The sequence below is a fragment of the Myxocyprinus asiaticus genome, chromosome 20, assembly GCF_019703515.2.
Source record: "Myxocyprinus asiaticus isolate MX2 ecotype Aquarium Trade chromosome 20, UBuf_Myxa_2, whole genome shotgun sequence".
Lineage (NCBI taxonomy): Eukaryota > Metazoa > Chordata > Actinopteri > Cypriniformes > Catostomidae > Myxocyprinus > Myxocyprinus asiaticus.
The window spans coordinates 42,338,481-42,355,031 of NC_059363.1; the positions used below are offsets into that span (position 1 = coordinate 42,338,481).

The 16,551-nt window shown below is 37.5% G+C and overlaps 1 protein-coding gene across 2 annotated transcripts in view; it reads left to right on the forward strand.

The window, feature by feature from the left end:
* The window catches only part of LOC127410952 (connector enhancer of kinase suppressor of ras 3-like), an 87,784-nt gene that overhangs the window by 52,339 nt on the left and 18,894 nt on the right, over nt 1-16,551 (forward strand). For both annotated transcript variants that reach the window (XM_051646240.1, XM_051646241.1), the window contains exons 4-9: nt 478-565; nt 3,953-3,994; nt 5,705-5,824; nt 7,484-7,543; nt 9,453-9,521; nt 12,750-12,896. In XM_051646240.1, the coding sequence (XP_051502200.1) occupies nt 478-565; nt 3,953-3,994; nt 5,705-5,824; nt 7,484-7,543; nt 9,453-9,521; nt 12,750-12,896 (526 nt within the window). The remainder of the gene's footprint in view (nt 1-477; nt 566-3,952; nt 3,995-5,704; nt 5,825-7,483; nt 7,544-9,452; nt 9,522-12,749; nt 12,897-16,551) is intronic.

Sequence of the window (16,551 nt, forward strand, 5' to 3'; positions counted from 1 at the left end):
CTTTCATATGCAACCAAATTTCATGCTATTATTAAAGTTATTATTCCATAAAAATCTTTCCTTTCATTTTTAACTCTTAAATCTCGTACCAGTTTAATGTCAGTTATGTCAAGCACCATTGGTTCTCCCACGTCTCGTTTTGAATAGAATGTAAGCGCAAATGGAGAGCTACAGTGGAGGGAAAGATTTTCAGGGACTGAAAATCTGTGTTTTTTTGTTCTTGTTGGAGGTTGACAGTTACTGTTCACCATCCACTTTTATGATACGAAAAAGAGCAGTTTAAACATTCTTCAGAACATCTCCTTTTGTGTTCCACGGAAGAAAGATTTTCATATGGATTTAGAATGACATGAGTAGATATAAATAATTTCAGAATTTTCGTTTTTGGGTGCGCACTATTCATTTAATGTTCTGTTTAGGGTTCTACAGTGTGTATGTTGCTTGTCTTTAAACCGTCCATTCTTCTTCTCTATGTAGAACTCCGTTGACGGGGATCAGTGATTTCACAACCACCAAGAACAAAATCATTCAATTGTGTTTGGAACTCACCACTACAGTTCAACAGGTAAGCCCACCATCTCTTGCTTCAGTACCTCAACTACTAAACATGCCAATGCTCACCTCCTTAGATCTCTCTGTTATGAGGCCCTTCTGGGACGCGTTCATCTTATACTCTCACGTGTTCCCAGTGGGGGATCTAGAGCTGGAAACCTGGATTTGATCCAGGCCTGAAGCTAGTTATGAGACCATATGTTGTCTTGCAGTGTTTGGCTCGGGGGGTTTACCTCAGACAAAAATAAGCGGACCCCCTGACGTACAAGTCACAGGTTCTGAGTTAACAGTTCCATTAAACAAGCCCGGACACTCTTTTAAAGTTGGCCGCCAGCATTCCTTTATATTATCTTCCTGGCCGTGCAGAGCATTTCACCTTCAGTAAGATGTTCTCAGTGGGAGGCTTGCATCTGGGTGACTTCATAGCTGCCATGATCAGAGACTGAGATGCGGATGAAGTGATGGTTGCCGTGTGTGTTTACTTTAGAATGATGATGGGAACGTTTTAATGACTGACTTTAATATGCTGGTATGTCTTCATATTTCCCTAACTATGGTTTTGTTTTGGCCTTTTTGCCAGTTTATTGACAGGGACAATTAAAGAGTAGACAGGAAAAGATATGGAGAACGGGGGGTGGAATGGGATCAGAGCACATGCACAAACCACTAGGCCACTTCTCTGACAATAGAACACAACAGTCTGATTTTTGAATTAAAAATCCCATTCATTTGTACTATAGGGGATTTTTACATTTATTCGTTTGGCAGACGCTTTTATCCAAAGCGACTTACAAAAGAGGAAAACATAAGCGAATCATCTTAAGGAGACAGTGGTATGAAAAGTGCCGTATTACAAAGTTTCACTAGCATCAGAATAGTATTCAGAACAGATTAAAATGCACAATTTTTTTTTTTTTAGTGACTGGTTAAGTGCTCATGGAAAAGATGTTTTAGTCGTTTTTTGAAGACAAAGTGAGTCAGCTTCACGGATGGATTTGGGAAGGTCATTCCACCAACGTGGTATGAAGAAGCCGAAAGTCTGGGAAAGTGTTTTGGAGCCTCTTTGTGTTGGTACAACAAGGCGACGTTCCTTAGCTGACCGCAGGCTTCTAGTGGGCGCGTAGCTCTGCAGAAATGATTTTAGGTATGCTGGAGCAGACCTAGTGACTGTTTTGTATGCCAGCATCAGAGCCTTGAACTTGATACATGCATCAACAGGCAGCCAGTGAAGAGAGACAAGGAGTGGTGTAACATGCTCTCTTTGGTTGATTAAAGACCAGACGTGCTGCTGCATTCTGGATCATTTGCAGGGGTCTAATTTCACATGCAGGGAGGCCTGCAATGAGAGCATTACAGTAGTCCAGTCTAGTTATGACAAGTGACTGAACAAGAAGTTGTGTGGCATGTTCAGAGAGGAAGGGTCTTATCTTCCTGATATTGTAGAGTGTAAATCTACATGATCTTGCGGTCTTTGAGATGTGGTCTGTGAAATTTAGTCTGTTGTCGGTGGTTACCCCTGGATTTCTGACCGTTTTGGAAGGCGTTACTGTAGTTGCACCCAGCTGCAAGGTGATGTTGTGTTCAACAGCAGTTTGAAGCATTTTTAAAGCATTTTTAATGATTTAAGCGTATAAAGCTTTGAAGACAGGCATACAAAGAGCTCTGAGGATGTTAATCGACAATATCTGCAATAGCAAATATCTGAATGGTTTGCGATAAGCTTAAGATTCTGTACTTATAATCATCAACCTGAAGAAGATTTTTTTCATTGTTTTTAATTCAGTTATGTCATTTGCAATAGTTTAAGTGATTGTAGTTCATTCTCTCATGAAATACATTAAGTACAGTCTTGTACCTTTTCTTTTTATCTTTGTCTTTCTACAAAACCTTCAACATTGAATGTAGAATTTTTATGTCATTACGTAACTGTATGCGATCATTGGAAAAACGATATACAATGACAAGCTTATAGAAAGAAAAATAAAATAAAAGGAATATCCGGGGTTCAATTCAAGTTAAGCTCAATCGACAGCATATGTGACAATGTTGATTACCACAAAAAAAAATTTTTTTTTTACTCGTCCCTCTTCAAAAAAAACACAAATTGAGGTTACAGTACGGCACTTACAATGGAAGTGAATGGGGCCAATTTTTTGAGGATTTAAAAGCAGAAATGTGAAGCATATAATTTTATAAAAGCACTTACATTCATGCTTCTGTTAAAACTCATGTATAATTTGAGCTGTAAAGTTGTTTAATTTTTTTACAGTCATTTTAGGGTTTGTTGGCATTACATTGCCATTGTAACGAAGTTGTAAAATCGGCTATAAATTTACACAGAAAAGGTTAATAACAGATTTTATCACACTGAAATCATGCTTACATGCATATTGTTTGTCTTTTGGCTGCACTTTTGAAAAAGTGAGTATTTTAACGTTCAAAAATTGGCCCTCATTCACTTCCATTATACTGTAAGTGCCTTAGATTTTTGCTTTTTTTAAAAAAAAAAATTATAAAGAAAAGGAGGGGCAAGTCAAAATTTATTTTTGTGGTAATCTATAATGCTGTCTATTGAGCTTAACTTGCACTGAACCCAGAACATTCCTTTAATCCTTTGGAAGTTGTGTCAGCTCTTTTAATATTTAAAGAATGCTGAGGAATTTCTAAAGGTTTGTATATGTCACAGGGGTCAAGAGAGTCAGGTACTCCATTAACTGGGAGTTTCCAGCCCAGTCAGGTTTAATGGTGTGGGAAAAATGTATTAGATTGCACATCCTGTTAACAGAGGACAAGAATGCAGCACGGCCAATCAGTGTGGGTTATACAGACACTGACTCCTGTTAGGGTCTCTCTTGTTTATGTCAAACAGGGTTGTCTGGCCGTTCATATAAGTTTAGGTTAGTTGATCAAAGTCCTGTCATATGAGTCGCTAGATTTCAAAACACATCTGTCTTGTAACCCTTATTGTCTTCCTTCATCTCTTTTGCTTCAGCAGATATTAGCATTGATAACAGTTTTGGAGCATTCAGACTTAAAGCTGGCACAGTAAATGTCTAGTAACAGATTCCAGGTTTACTTTCAGTGTACTGTCCGTCTCACCTCTGTATAGGAAATCTTAGATATTAAAATGTCTTTATTGAACACTCTTTCACTTCTAACCTTAAAGCACTAGATGCTGGTGTTCCATGTCCTCCTCTTCCTCATATTGCTGTACTCCCACGGTGTGTTGTGTAATTATTTTGTCTCTAAGTGGATGTGGAGATGTGATTCAAAGCTGAAAGCAGTTTATTTGAGGCTCTGTAACAACGTTCCTCTTGACACTGAAGTTTTTGTTTTAATTATTCGCCAGGGTTTGAAACATGCTCTTTTTTTTTTTTTCTTCTTTTTTTTTCCTGTGCAGGATTGCACTGTGAATGACATGGAAGAGAAGATTTTGGATGTTGTAAGTATCTCTTTACACTAGCCTTTATTTGTATATTTTTATTAATTGTTTTATTATTATTTTGTGTTTTGTTTGTTTTGGCTTGTTCTTTGGTTTGATTTGGTTTGGGATATGTATTTATTTATTTTTTATTTTTTTTGATTTGGCATTGTTTTGGGGGTTTTTGTTTTTGTTTTGCATTGTATTTTGTGTTTTGTTTTTTGTGTTTTGCTTTGTGTTTTGTTTAAGTTCAGTTTGATGTGTTTTTTTTTAGCTTAGTTTTTGTTTTTTGTGTTTTGCTTTGTATTGTTTTGTGTTTTGCTTTTTGTGTTTTGCTTAGTAAAAGTTGCTTAGTTTTTTGGTTTTGTGTTTTGGTCTTGTTTTTTTATGTTGTGGAAAAGAAGATAAAGTAACTAGTTTAAACATGTTTCTCATTTAAATTGACTGCTACAAAGGCTACCAAATGTCAAAGACAGCTGGGTAAATGTAAAAAGCTTCATTTGCTTTTCATCATCCATCATTTCCTGTTAACAACACTCTCTAAATTCCCACCCACCTGGCACCCCTTTATCTCTGCACCGGCCACCCGGCTGAACTTCATTCTCTTGTCATTACACCACAGCTTCTTTATGTTGAGCTTTTAATGTGAAAACAATTCAAATGTATAATTCGGATTAAACCATGGAAGCTTGCAATTCTAGAATGCAAAACTAAAATGTTTTTTTTTTTTTTTTACACTGCATTCAGCAGACATTGTGCTGTCCTTGTGCACTGAGAGGAAAATTAAATCAAATCTCAGATAACATTTAGTTTGTTTTTGGGTTGCCAATGGTTTGTTGGACTTATTTTTTTTTGCTTGGCTCAGGTGGATTATTTTGGAATTTTAAAGTAAACATGATAGATCTGTTTCCCAGGCACAGATTTATGCTTGCACTAGATTAAAATGTTTAAAATTGTCATAATCATCATTTTAGTCCACAAAACTGCCCCTGAAAATTGGGTTGATAAAGTCAACATACTGTACTGTTATTACACAAACCTGCTTTATTTTATTTATTTATGCTTTTATAATTTATTTTTTATCTCTAACCTAAGGAAACATTGTAAATTGTAACTTCTCTTAGATCTTTCAAGCTACATCCACCACACTTGGCACACTGAAAAGCTTCTGACTGTAAGGCTAAATAAATGTGAAAGTTCAGACAAGGTTTGTCAAGCTAAAATTCAAAGATTGTCTTGACGAACATTCCTTTTGTAGTTTGTATTGTATATCACTTATGGGCCGCTTGTAACAAGATTGCATGAAAAGAAAGACCCTTTTGTGATTGCCACAAAACTGCCCTGTTAATGATGACATGGAGCTGTGATTAGGCTTTTGAAAAGAGGTGGTTTGGGGGCATGGAGAGGGGAGGGTTTGGTAGTGAGTTATATCCCTCCAAATATGTCCAAAACTGAAAAATCAGTTAATGGAACCTTAATTTTCCCAACTCATCTTGGGGCTTTGTAGTAATATCCTCTCTCCTGATAATTTCATGCAGTGAGGCAAATTAATGCCTATAGATGTATACACACAGAATGGCACAGGCTGCCAGGGTAATCTCAGTTTTTATTGCAAAGTTATTTTAAAGTAACCAGGGATCTTTAGAATTTTAAAGATTTACAATTTCTTTGAAGATACTGCCATTCATCCAGCACTGTGTTGCTAAACACTCTTTTTCTCCTTAATTTCAGTCGAAGGTGTTAAACAGTATTTGTGACCAGACGGTGAGAACCACCTCCGATCCTCTGATGAGTCAGTCAGCATGTCTGGAGGAAGTTCAGCTTACCAACATCAAAGCAGGAGAGGGATTGGTGAGAAGACAAATATTTTTCCTTACAAAAAGTGCTGTACTGTATATACAGTTGTGCTCAAAAGTTTGCATACCCTGGCAGAAATTGTGAAATTTTGTTATTCATTTTGAAAATATGACAATAACAATAACAGAAATATGAATATAAAAGAATATTTCTCCTGTATTTCTCCACTTCTTAATAAGTGACTGAACAGTACTGACTGGCATTTTCAAGGCTTTGGATATCTTTTTATATCCTTTTCCATCTTTATAAAGTTCCATTACCTTGTTACGCAGGTCTTTTGACAGTTCTTTTCTGCTCCCCATGGCTCAATATCTAGCCTGCTCAGTGCATCCACGTGAGAGCTAACAAAATCATTGACTATTTATACACAGACACTAATTGCAATTTAAAAAGCCACAGGTGTGGGAAATTAACCTTTAATTGCCATTTAAACCTGTGTGTGTCACCTTGTGTGTCTGTAACAAGGCCAAACATTCAAGGGTATGTAAACTTTTAATTAGGGCCATTTGGGTGATTTCTGTTATCATTATGATTTAAAAAGGAGCCAAACAACTATGTGATAATAAATGGCTTCATATGATCACTATCCTTAAATAAAAGACAGTTTTTTGTTTTTTTTGCATGATCAGTCATATTTTCAAAATCAATGCCAAAATTTCACAATTTCTGCCAGGGTATGCAAACTTTTGAGCACAACTGTATAATGTATATGACAATGAGAATAAAGTTGAATCTATCTATTGTTTTATATATATATATATATATATATATATATATATATATATATATATATATATATATATATATATATATATGAGAGAGAGAGACACATTTCAGCATTAAAATATGCTTTACGCTTAATGGAATAATTACTTAATTACTAAAAAAGTATAAGGTCGTTGTTAAGGTGTTGCAATATATATCTGCGCTTATATTGATATTAAATAATCAAAAAATATTAATTATACAAGTTTACTATCACAGAACTTTATTACATAACAAATCAGTACTATATTTATACTATATCATGACCATTTCCTGCGCAACAATAGTGAATTATCAGTATCCCACATGCACGTACACATACATATTATACATGTAATTAGTTCCTCAATGTGGCGGTGATGTTTCAGTAATTGGCTTGATGTACAATTGACATTGCTATTTGACGAAGAAGCAACGGTTGTACATCTATTGAGAGACTTAATAAGTGTCTGAGAAAATGCATATGTGTAGCTTATGTGTTATGTATAGCTCAATATGAGGTTGTGTCTCATAAAATTTCAGCATGGATTGAATGAATCCTTTTCTATCATTTGTTGCATCATCTGTTTCATAGATGAAAAATAAAAACATCAAATATAAGAAAATATATTCTATTCTGCTATTTTCTGATTGTCTTGAAAATGGCAATCTGAATCTCAATTAGAAAATGTTTAAAAATCTGGTAAAATATGGCCCGGACATGTTCATGACTCTCAAAGAATACCATGTTACTACCATGGTGCATGTCTAAAAACCATGTACCATTGAACCTTTTTGTACATTTGCAGAAAATTGTTTAATCTCTGTGGTCACAGCTTCCTGTTTGCCAACTGAATAGTGAGCTGCAAACGCATTTTCATGTTTTCTCTCTGTCTTCCTGTTATTCAGGGCATGTACATCAAATCCACCTACGATGGGCTTCATGTCATCACGGGCACCACTGAGAATGTGAGTAAGAGCTCTAATGACGAAAGTCTTTGATTCATCAGAGACTTTTCGCTTTATGATGCCAATGGCCGAGATAAATTTAGCCTCAGTGTGCGTGTAATGCTCTGTCTAAATTAATAAACTCATGGAAAGTAGATGGAGCTTCTTTTAGTTTGCAGACTGAACTGTGTCTGTCATGGGTGCAGATGGTACATGGGGACATTCTGCACCTGGACTGATTTAACTTTAAGTACAGAGGGCAAAAGTGATCACCCACTTTATGAGCGTCTTTGGTTCCAGTAGTATTGTTCCCATTTATTTTCTCCATAGGCATTTCTTTAAGAATTCTGTGCCTTGAACCAAACCAATCAGTTCCGAGATGAATTACAAAAGTGATGAAGTTTGAAAATTCTGCCATATTTTATTCACCTTTATGTTGTAGCAAACCCATATGACTTTCTTTCCTCTGAGGAACACAAATGAGGGAATTAACTATAATCCCATGAAGCAGCGTGAACTATGTGATCAAATAAAACAACATGGTACAAAACAATTGACTTGTAGTCATTGATTATAAGAAAAAAAAACAAAGTATTTTAAATTTTATGCAAAATATTAAAATATACTGTGAGTCCAACACGATGTAATTCACATTGCTTCATGGGAGTAGGCAGTCTCTGCTGAACGCTTTTGCTGCAATTTCCGTTTCAATGGTAACAGCGACTTCTCTTATTGTTAGCTCTCTCTTCAGGATTTATGGGTATTGTAGTTATTAACCTAGATTTGTTTTTGAATTAAGCTGAAATCACACTGACTTATTGACACTGACTGACATATTGATCACATAATGATATCAGAGCTCGTGATAGATCGGCATTGAAAGGTTTATGGATTAGGGTAAAAAATCTATTTCTCTTTAGGAAAAAATGGATGAAATTTTATTTACATGGAAATTCATAGAAAGTCTGGAAATATCAGGGAATTCGTGTTTTCCAGGCCTGAAAAATCCCAAAACTTTTTTTATTCTTAAAAAAAATTACAAAGTTTTTTGATTTTGACATTTATTGTTTTTATGTTCTAGTTTAAACATTATTTGTACTTCAGATCTTTGTTTTGTTGGACAGGAAAGACAAGCTTCATACAATTTGACCCACACTTGGCTTTTGACCTTTGAAAATGGGTAAAATGTAACAATTTATAGATGGAGCAACATTGCGTGCCCCATATCTCTGGGATTTAACCATATAGGGCCTTAAAAGTTTAGATACCAAAGGGAAAGTTTGTTATGAACCGGAGTCCCATTAGGATATCTTTAATACTTCTGGAGTTATAGGCACTCAAACTATGGAAATAACACAAAAAAATGTTTTTCTTTCTCCCCCATTTTTGGACTCGCACCATTGCCATTAAATGCAACAAGGGGTGCTGAAGTCAACTGATTTTTGTAATATACTTACCCATCTTTGTTTAAAATAAAATAAAGATGCTGCCACCTTCCTATGATTATTTTTTTTACCTGTAGGTTTGCTCCAAAATCATAGGTGAAAATTGCCTCTAAAAAATAATGGATTACTATGTATATATTGAACCATGGCATTTAATATTTTGCCTTTCATCATCCTTTAAGTGTATCTTTCTTCAGAAAAAAGTATTTACAAAATGGAAAGTTTCAGCCAGAGAAGTTTCTGAAATTTCATTGATTTGACATGGAATAACCCTATAGTTTACAGATCCTATGTAGTCTGTTTAATTTCAGTTTGGGATCATGGTGCAGTGAATAGGACTAGAGATTATGTCTAGTTATGATTAAGTCTATACACTTGTTTTATACAATTTGAAAATGGCTTTGACAGAAATGTGAATATTACCTAAAATCATACAGGCATTCATAGAATTTGCCCTCTAATCTCCTGATCTCATGGTTGCTCAGTCCCCAGCAGATATGACACACAAGATCCATGCTGGAGATGAGGTCATCCAAGTCAACCAGCAGACAGTGGTAAGTATATTTATATACACAAGCTGTGTTCCAAAGCCTAGTGAGCTGCTCTGCTGTTTACTGCCTACATTGACAACTATCTTCTAAGGCAGCATCCTAATTGAAATGGAACCCCATCAGGTGACTGAATTGAAACACTGTATATCGGCAGCAACTCCGTGCGGCACAGATAGCACTCTTTATATGGAGGACATGGGAAACTCGACTAAAAAAGTACAGCCTGATAAAATTCATAGCACACAAAACTGGTTTAAATAGTAAAAATATAATAAAGCTAATATTTTAATTAGATTTAAATTTTTTTAAAGTTACTATTCAAGCTGCGCATCTTATCACAAGGCTTGTTGAGTGCGTTTCCGTGGAGACGTAGCGCGTGTGGAGGCTATCGCTATTCTCTGCGGCATCCACGCACAACTCCCCACGTGCCCCACCGAGAGCAAGAACCACACATTATAGTGACCATGACCCCATGTGACTCTACCCTCCCTAGCAACCGGGCCAATTTGGTTGATTAGGAGACCTGGCTGGAGTCACTCAGCACACCCTGGATTCGAATTCGTGACTCCAGGGGTGGTAGTCAGCGTCTTTACTTGCTGAGCTACCCAGGCCCCCATGACCCAGTTCTTTTGAATATACAGCACGAAACATACAACCTGTGTAGTCTGATTCTGAATGAATGACTCTTATGTGTGAGTCGTTTCTTTTGAATCTGCAGCGTGAAACAGAGCATGAGGAGTGTAGTCTAATTTTGAATGAATGACTCTGAGCCAATTGTTCTGAATTTACAGTTGAAGTCAGAAGTTTACATGCACTTAGGTTGAAGTCATTAAAACCCTTTTTTTTTTTTTAACCACTCCACAGATTTAATATTAGTAAACTATAGTTTTGGCATGTTGTTTAGCACATCTACTTTGTGCCTGACATGCGTAATTTTTAACAACAATTGTTTACATACAGATAATTTCACCTTTAATTGACTATATCACAATTCCGATGGGTCAGAAATTTACATACACGAAGTTAACTGTGCCTTTAAGCAGCTTGAAAATGTTGTCAAGCCTTTAGACTGTTAGCCACTTAGCTTCTGATAGGAGGTGTGCCGAATTGGAGGTGTACCTGTGGATGTATTTTAAGGCCTACCTTCAAACTCCGTGCCTCTTTGCTTGACATCATGGGAAAATCAAAAGAAATCAGCCAAGACCTCAAAAAAAATTGTGGACCTCCACAAGTCTGGTTCATCCTTGGGAGCAATTTCCAAATGTCTGAAGGTACCACATTCTTCTGTAAAAACGATAGTATGCAAGTATATACACCATGGGACCACGCAGCCATCATACCACTCAGGAAGGAGACGCATTCTGTCTCCTAGAGATGAACGTAGTTTGGTGCGAAAAGTGCAGATAAATCCCAGAACAACAGCAAAAAACCTTGTGAAGATGCTGGAGGATAAAGGTAGACAAGTATCAATATCCACAGTAAAACGAGTCCTATATCGACATAACCTGAAAGGCTGCTCAGCAAGGAAGAATCCACTGCTCCGAAACCACCATAAAAAAGCCAGACTACAGTTTGCAATTGCTAATGGGGACAAAGATCTTACTTTTTGTAGAAATGACCTCTGGTCTGATGAAACAAAAATTGAACTGTTTGGCTATTATGTTTTGAAGAAAAAGGGTGAGGCTTGCAAGCTGATGAACACCATCCAAACCGTGAAGCATGGGGGTGCCAGCATCATGTTGTGGGGGTGCTTTGCTGCAGGAGGGACTGATGAACTTCACAAAATAGATGGCATCATGAGGAAGGAAAATTATGTGGATATATTGAAGCAACATCTCAAGACATCAGCCAGGAAGTTAAAGCTTGGTCACAAATGGGTCTTCCAAATGGACAATGATTCCAAGCATACCTCAAATTGTGGCAAAATGTTTTAAGGACAACAAAGTCAAGGTATTTGAGTGTCCATCACAAAACCCTGACCTCAATCTGATAGAAAATTTGTGGTCAGAACTAAAAAGCATGTGCGAGCAAAGAGGCCTACAAACCTGACTCAGTTACACCAGTTCTGTCTGGAGGAATGGGACAAAATTCCAGCAACTTATTGTAAGAAGCTTGTGGAAGGCAACCCAAAACGTTTGACCCAAGTTAAACAATTTAAAGGCAATGCTACCAAATACTAACAAAGTGTATGTAAACATCTGACCCACTGGGAATGTGATGAAAGAAATAAAAGCTGAAATAATCATACTCTCTAGTATTATTCTGACATTTCACATTCTTAAAATAAAGTAGTGATCCTAACTGACCTAAGACAGGGAATGTTTTCTTCGATTAAATGTCAGGAATTGTAAAAAACTGAGTTAAAATGTATTTGGCTAAGGTGTATGTAAACTGACTTCAACTGAACAACTCGAAATATACAGCACGACAAGTCTTCTTCGATTGCCGAACACATGACTCTTATGAGCCGGTTCTTTTAAATTTACAACACAAAACATACAGCGTGACCAGTGTATTCTGCTTCCTGAATAAATTACTCTTTTGAGCCAGTTCTTTTGAATCGACAGAGTGAAACACAGCGCTAAAAGTGTAGTCCGATTCAGAATGAATGACTCTTGTGATGGAGTCGGTTCTTTTGAATCTGCAGCGCTAAGCATATAGCACAAGTGTAGTCTGATTTCGAACGAATGACTCTCAAGAGCCGGCTCTTTTGAATTAACAGCGTGAAACATACAGTGTGACAAGTCATGCATGAATCCCGAACGCATGAGCCGGTTCTTTTGAATATACAGCATCAAACATACAGCGCAACTAGTGTAGTTTGATTCCCGATCTAATTACTATTTTGCGGCAGTTCTTTTGTATCTACAGCATGAAACACAGCGCTAAAGTATAGACCGATTCAGAATGAATGACTCTTATGAGTGAGTCGATTCTTTTGAATCTGCAGCGCTAAGCATATAGCACGACAAGTGTAGTCTGATTTAGAAGGAATGACTCCCAAGAGCCGGTTCTTTTGAATCTACTGCACGTTAAATTCCTCACAATCCCTATCTCTAATTTGTAATCGACTGCCATTTTTATTTATTTTTTTAAACTGAGTTTGTTACAGCTCACTAGGATTTGGAACAGAGCTGTAATCAGTCATTCAGTTCGAGATAATACAGCAGTGAATTGCTCATGCCTGGTTAAACAGAATTGTTCTGAAGTGTTTGTGATTGCTTGCTCCAGGTGGGCTGGCAGCTGAAGAACCTGGTGGCCAAGCTGAGAGAAGACCCTAAAAGTGTGGTGCTTTTGTTAAAGAAAAGACCTACAGGAACCTCAGGCTTCACCCCAGCACCTCTCAAGAACATGCGCTGGAAACCACCCGTGCCCCAGGTGTGCCATTTACTCAATCACAAACTCAGATGTGCCTTTCAGAATAACTTGGAAAAGAACTGAACTTTAGTCTCTGATTGTAAGAACTTGAATCAAAGACATTTTAGGTATGAAGTGTTCATTTAGTGTCAACTTTTAAGAATGGTGGTTTTTAACAGAAGCTTGTATCTGCTGCCTCAGTCTTGGAAATCACAGCTGAACAAATTGTGTGGTTGCACATTACTGTGTCATCTGTAAGAACAATACTTAGCTGTTTCATGCTCCATTAGCAGCTGAGAAGCACAACATCAGGGTGATGTCATACAGAGTGGTGTCGACCCTGATAGATGTACTGTGGATAGCATCACGCTTCAGTCTGATAACATCAAGATGTACATTCCTTAAGATCCAATTCAGAAAACAGAAGATCACCTGAAGATTAGGGTAGGAGATCATCTATTGGCTGGAACTTCTCCCCTTGAAAGACCCCATGAAATAAAAAACAAAACAAAAAAAATGTAAGAAAATTCAATTAAAATAAAATAAAATGGCCACAATCTGCAATTATTGGGGATCAAGCAGTTTGGAAAAGTGTAGAAAATGACAAAAGTTGCCAAATTTGAAAGAACAGATCTTTTAGGGGCAAAGTCATTTCATTACTAAGTTCCTAGTTCCTTTGTAAGGATTCCATCTGACATTAAGTATTCTGTCTGCCTTCTTTTTCAGACTCCTCCTAAACCGTTGGCCCAATTTGCACAAAATTTGCATGCATCATCTAGAAACCCTCATGACAAAAGTTATCAAAATAATTTTGATTCGTCAAATCGTTTTTAGAAGATTTAAGCCAAATTTTTTTTTTGGCTGTGGCCCAATTTACTTAATCTATATCTTCTAAAAGATTTGATCAAAAATTTTATAAACTGAAATGAAATCGGACTTAGAAATAGATGTTTTGGTTTCACTTGACTGAGGGAATCGGAGGGAGAAACTTTATTGTAGCCCATACGGTTTTGAAGATATTAGTACAAACCAATAATTGCATATTATAGCTCCACTTAGGGTCGAATGGGGTTTGTGTATGCACCTGAGTTGTGGGGGGGATTTGAGACCATCCTGCCAAATCTGGCGTCTCTAGGACTTATGGTTTTAGCTGACTAGACACTTTTAGGGCTTAAGAATAATAATAAGCAAATCTGTACAACAGCACAAAACATGCATAAAAGGCCTTTTAAAAATAATTAATTAATTAATTTACGTGCCTTATAGTATATCCTGCCTAAACTTCCTGCCTATAGGAAATATGTCAGCACAGGAAAGAAAACTGCATGTAAAGTAATTTCATGGGGTCTTGGGTCAAGGGCTGACTTGTCCTTAAACAAATGCCATTCACTAGCGCTGAATGATACGGCACAATGCGAAAGTTCAAACCCTCTTATCCTTTGTGTGGAAAATTAGGTGTCAACCTCAAGGGTTCTATATCTAACATGTTCAGACATTTGTACTATCGCAATTGAAGCTTGCATTTTTAAAATAGCTCAGGCTTACAAAGCGGTCCAGATACAACTTCCCTGCTTTCAAAGGAACACAGGGCTTCTGTAATCAAGTCTCATCTTTGGCAGTGAAGCTTGTCTCCTCAGGTGTTCTCACATACCCAGTGGGACAAAATCAGAACAAGGCATCACAATGCATGTCTTACATTGAAGGGCCTGTAGTTACAACATTACTCGCCAGTATTGTTTGAACAAAGTTTTGTGGTGTCAGTTTATAAATCTCAGAATTAAGTAAGATGGTGCTATGATTAAATGGATTTTAATTTAGATGTTCATGGCATGTACTTTTTTGTTGCTCATTTAGTTAGATTCATTAAAAGGGTTAATTTGTTTTTTTCAATTAATGAAAAAAATAATATTTATGCCTCTGTCAGCGATGCTGGCCGATGGCACTGGACACACTCAGCCGTCCCTTTCGGTCGCCGGCTGAAGAACTGCTCAAGCACCACCAGATCAGGATTCTCCTCTGCGTTGCGATACTCATCCAGTGGCGAGGACTCCATGATGGCGCCTTCTTCCTCCAGTTCCCAGGTTCGACACCAATGTGGCAAATCTCTGCATTCCCTACTAAGGAAGAAGTGGGAGGCAGGGGTAAACGGTTCACAGAAGACTTTAATTGGACACACTTTCAATTGGACACAACATAAAACTGCTTTTCAGCGTACTCACCAGCACACACACACACACACACACAGCTCCATGTGTTGCTCACACTGTTGGCCTTCCCGGCCCAACGCAGAATGCACATGTTCGTCGGATGCATGCATCCGGTAGGTGTGTGCGGTTGAACGAGCCAATTTGGCGATCTACCTGAAGTTGACCAGTCAGTAGAAGGTGTTACAACTCATACGATCAATGAAAACTGAGGGTTCATGAAGCTTTTACACATTTGGAGAAAGTGGTGTTTTTCCCATGTTATTCACGACCAAATCTCTGAGAATGACCTTTCTGTAGAATCATGCTGTTCTCTGTTCTTCAAAAAAATCATTTGCCATACGGATTGCTTTATCACTCTGATGGAAAAAGTTGTAACATTTCCGTCATGTTCTGTTTTTATTCATCATACTTGCATTAGTTTCAGTTCTAGGGCGACATTTAGGAGGGTATAGCATCTGTTATAACTGTATATACACAATAGTGGATTTGTTTTTGTTTTTTTTTTACTCCCCAAGTGTGAGTCTGGTGAAACCAAGACTTCTAGGTTAAGTTCTACCTGTCAATCAACCGCAGCGCTAAAACAAGATTTTTAAACTTTGCTATGTGCGGCTTTAAAGCGCATTTACATGGACAAGACTTATTCAGCATGTCTGCTATCAACATGCAAGCAGTGACAGAGTGGCACAGTTGAGAAGGACATCTAACATCTAAAGCTGAATAATATAGGTAGCCTACTCCACTAAAATACCTCCTAATTTTGCACTAAATGTCATGTTTGCGCTTAGATTAAATCCAAGTATAACCGTCAGAAATGGTGTGCGAACTTTGCGCACTTTAATCTTGTTCATTTTGTGCGCTTTATTATCATGCAGTAACTGGCAGCAACACCTTGTCGTTATGATTGATGTATGCAGTCATGAAATCACACAGACTCCCTTCGAAATCGGAATCTATCTAATGTCGGACAGCATTTGTAATAATAATTAAAAAATTTTTTTTATATATATGTATGTGTGTGTGTGTGTGTGTGTGTATGTATGTATGTATATATATATATATGTGTGTGTGTGTGTGTGTGTGTGTGTGTGTGTGTGTGTGTGTGTGTGTGTGTGTGAGTGTGTGTATCCTCCTCTGGCTTTATGTCTAATTGGCCCGGTTGCTAGGGTGGGTAGAGTCATGTAGGGTTACCTTTCTCGTGGTCGCAATATCTCAGAGATCATGGCCTGGATGAAGGAACGTCACCTTCAGCTCAACCTTGCCAAGACAGAACTCCACGTGATCCCAGCCAACCTGTCTGTTGACCGCAACCTCTCTATTCATCTTGGTTCAACTACGCTAACGCCAACCAGAATAGCCCGGAACCTGGAAGTGGTGGTGGATGACAAGCTTAACTTGAGTGCCAACATCTCATCAACCGCCTGGTCTTGCAGGTTCACGCTTTACAACATCAGGAAATCAGACCTTTCCTG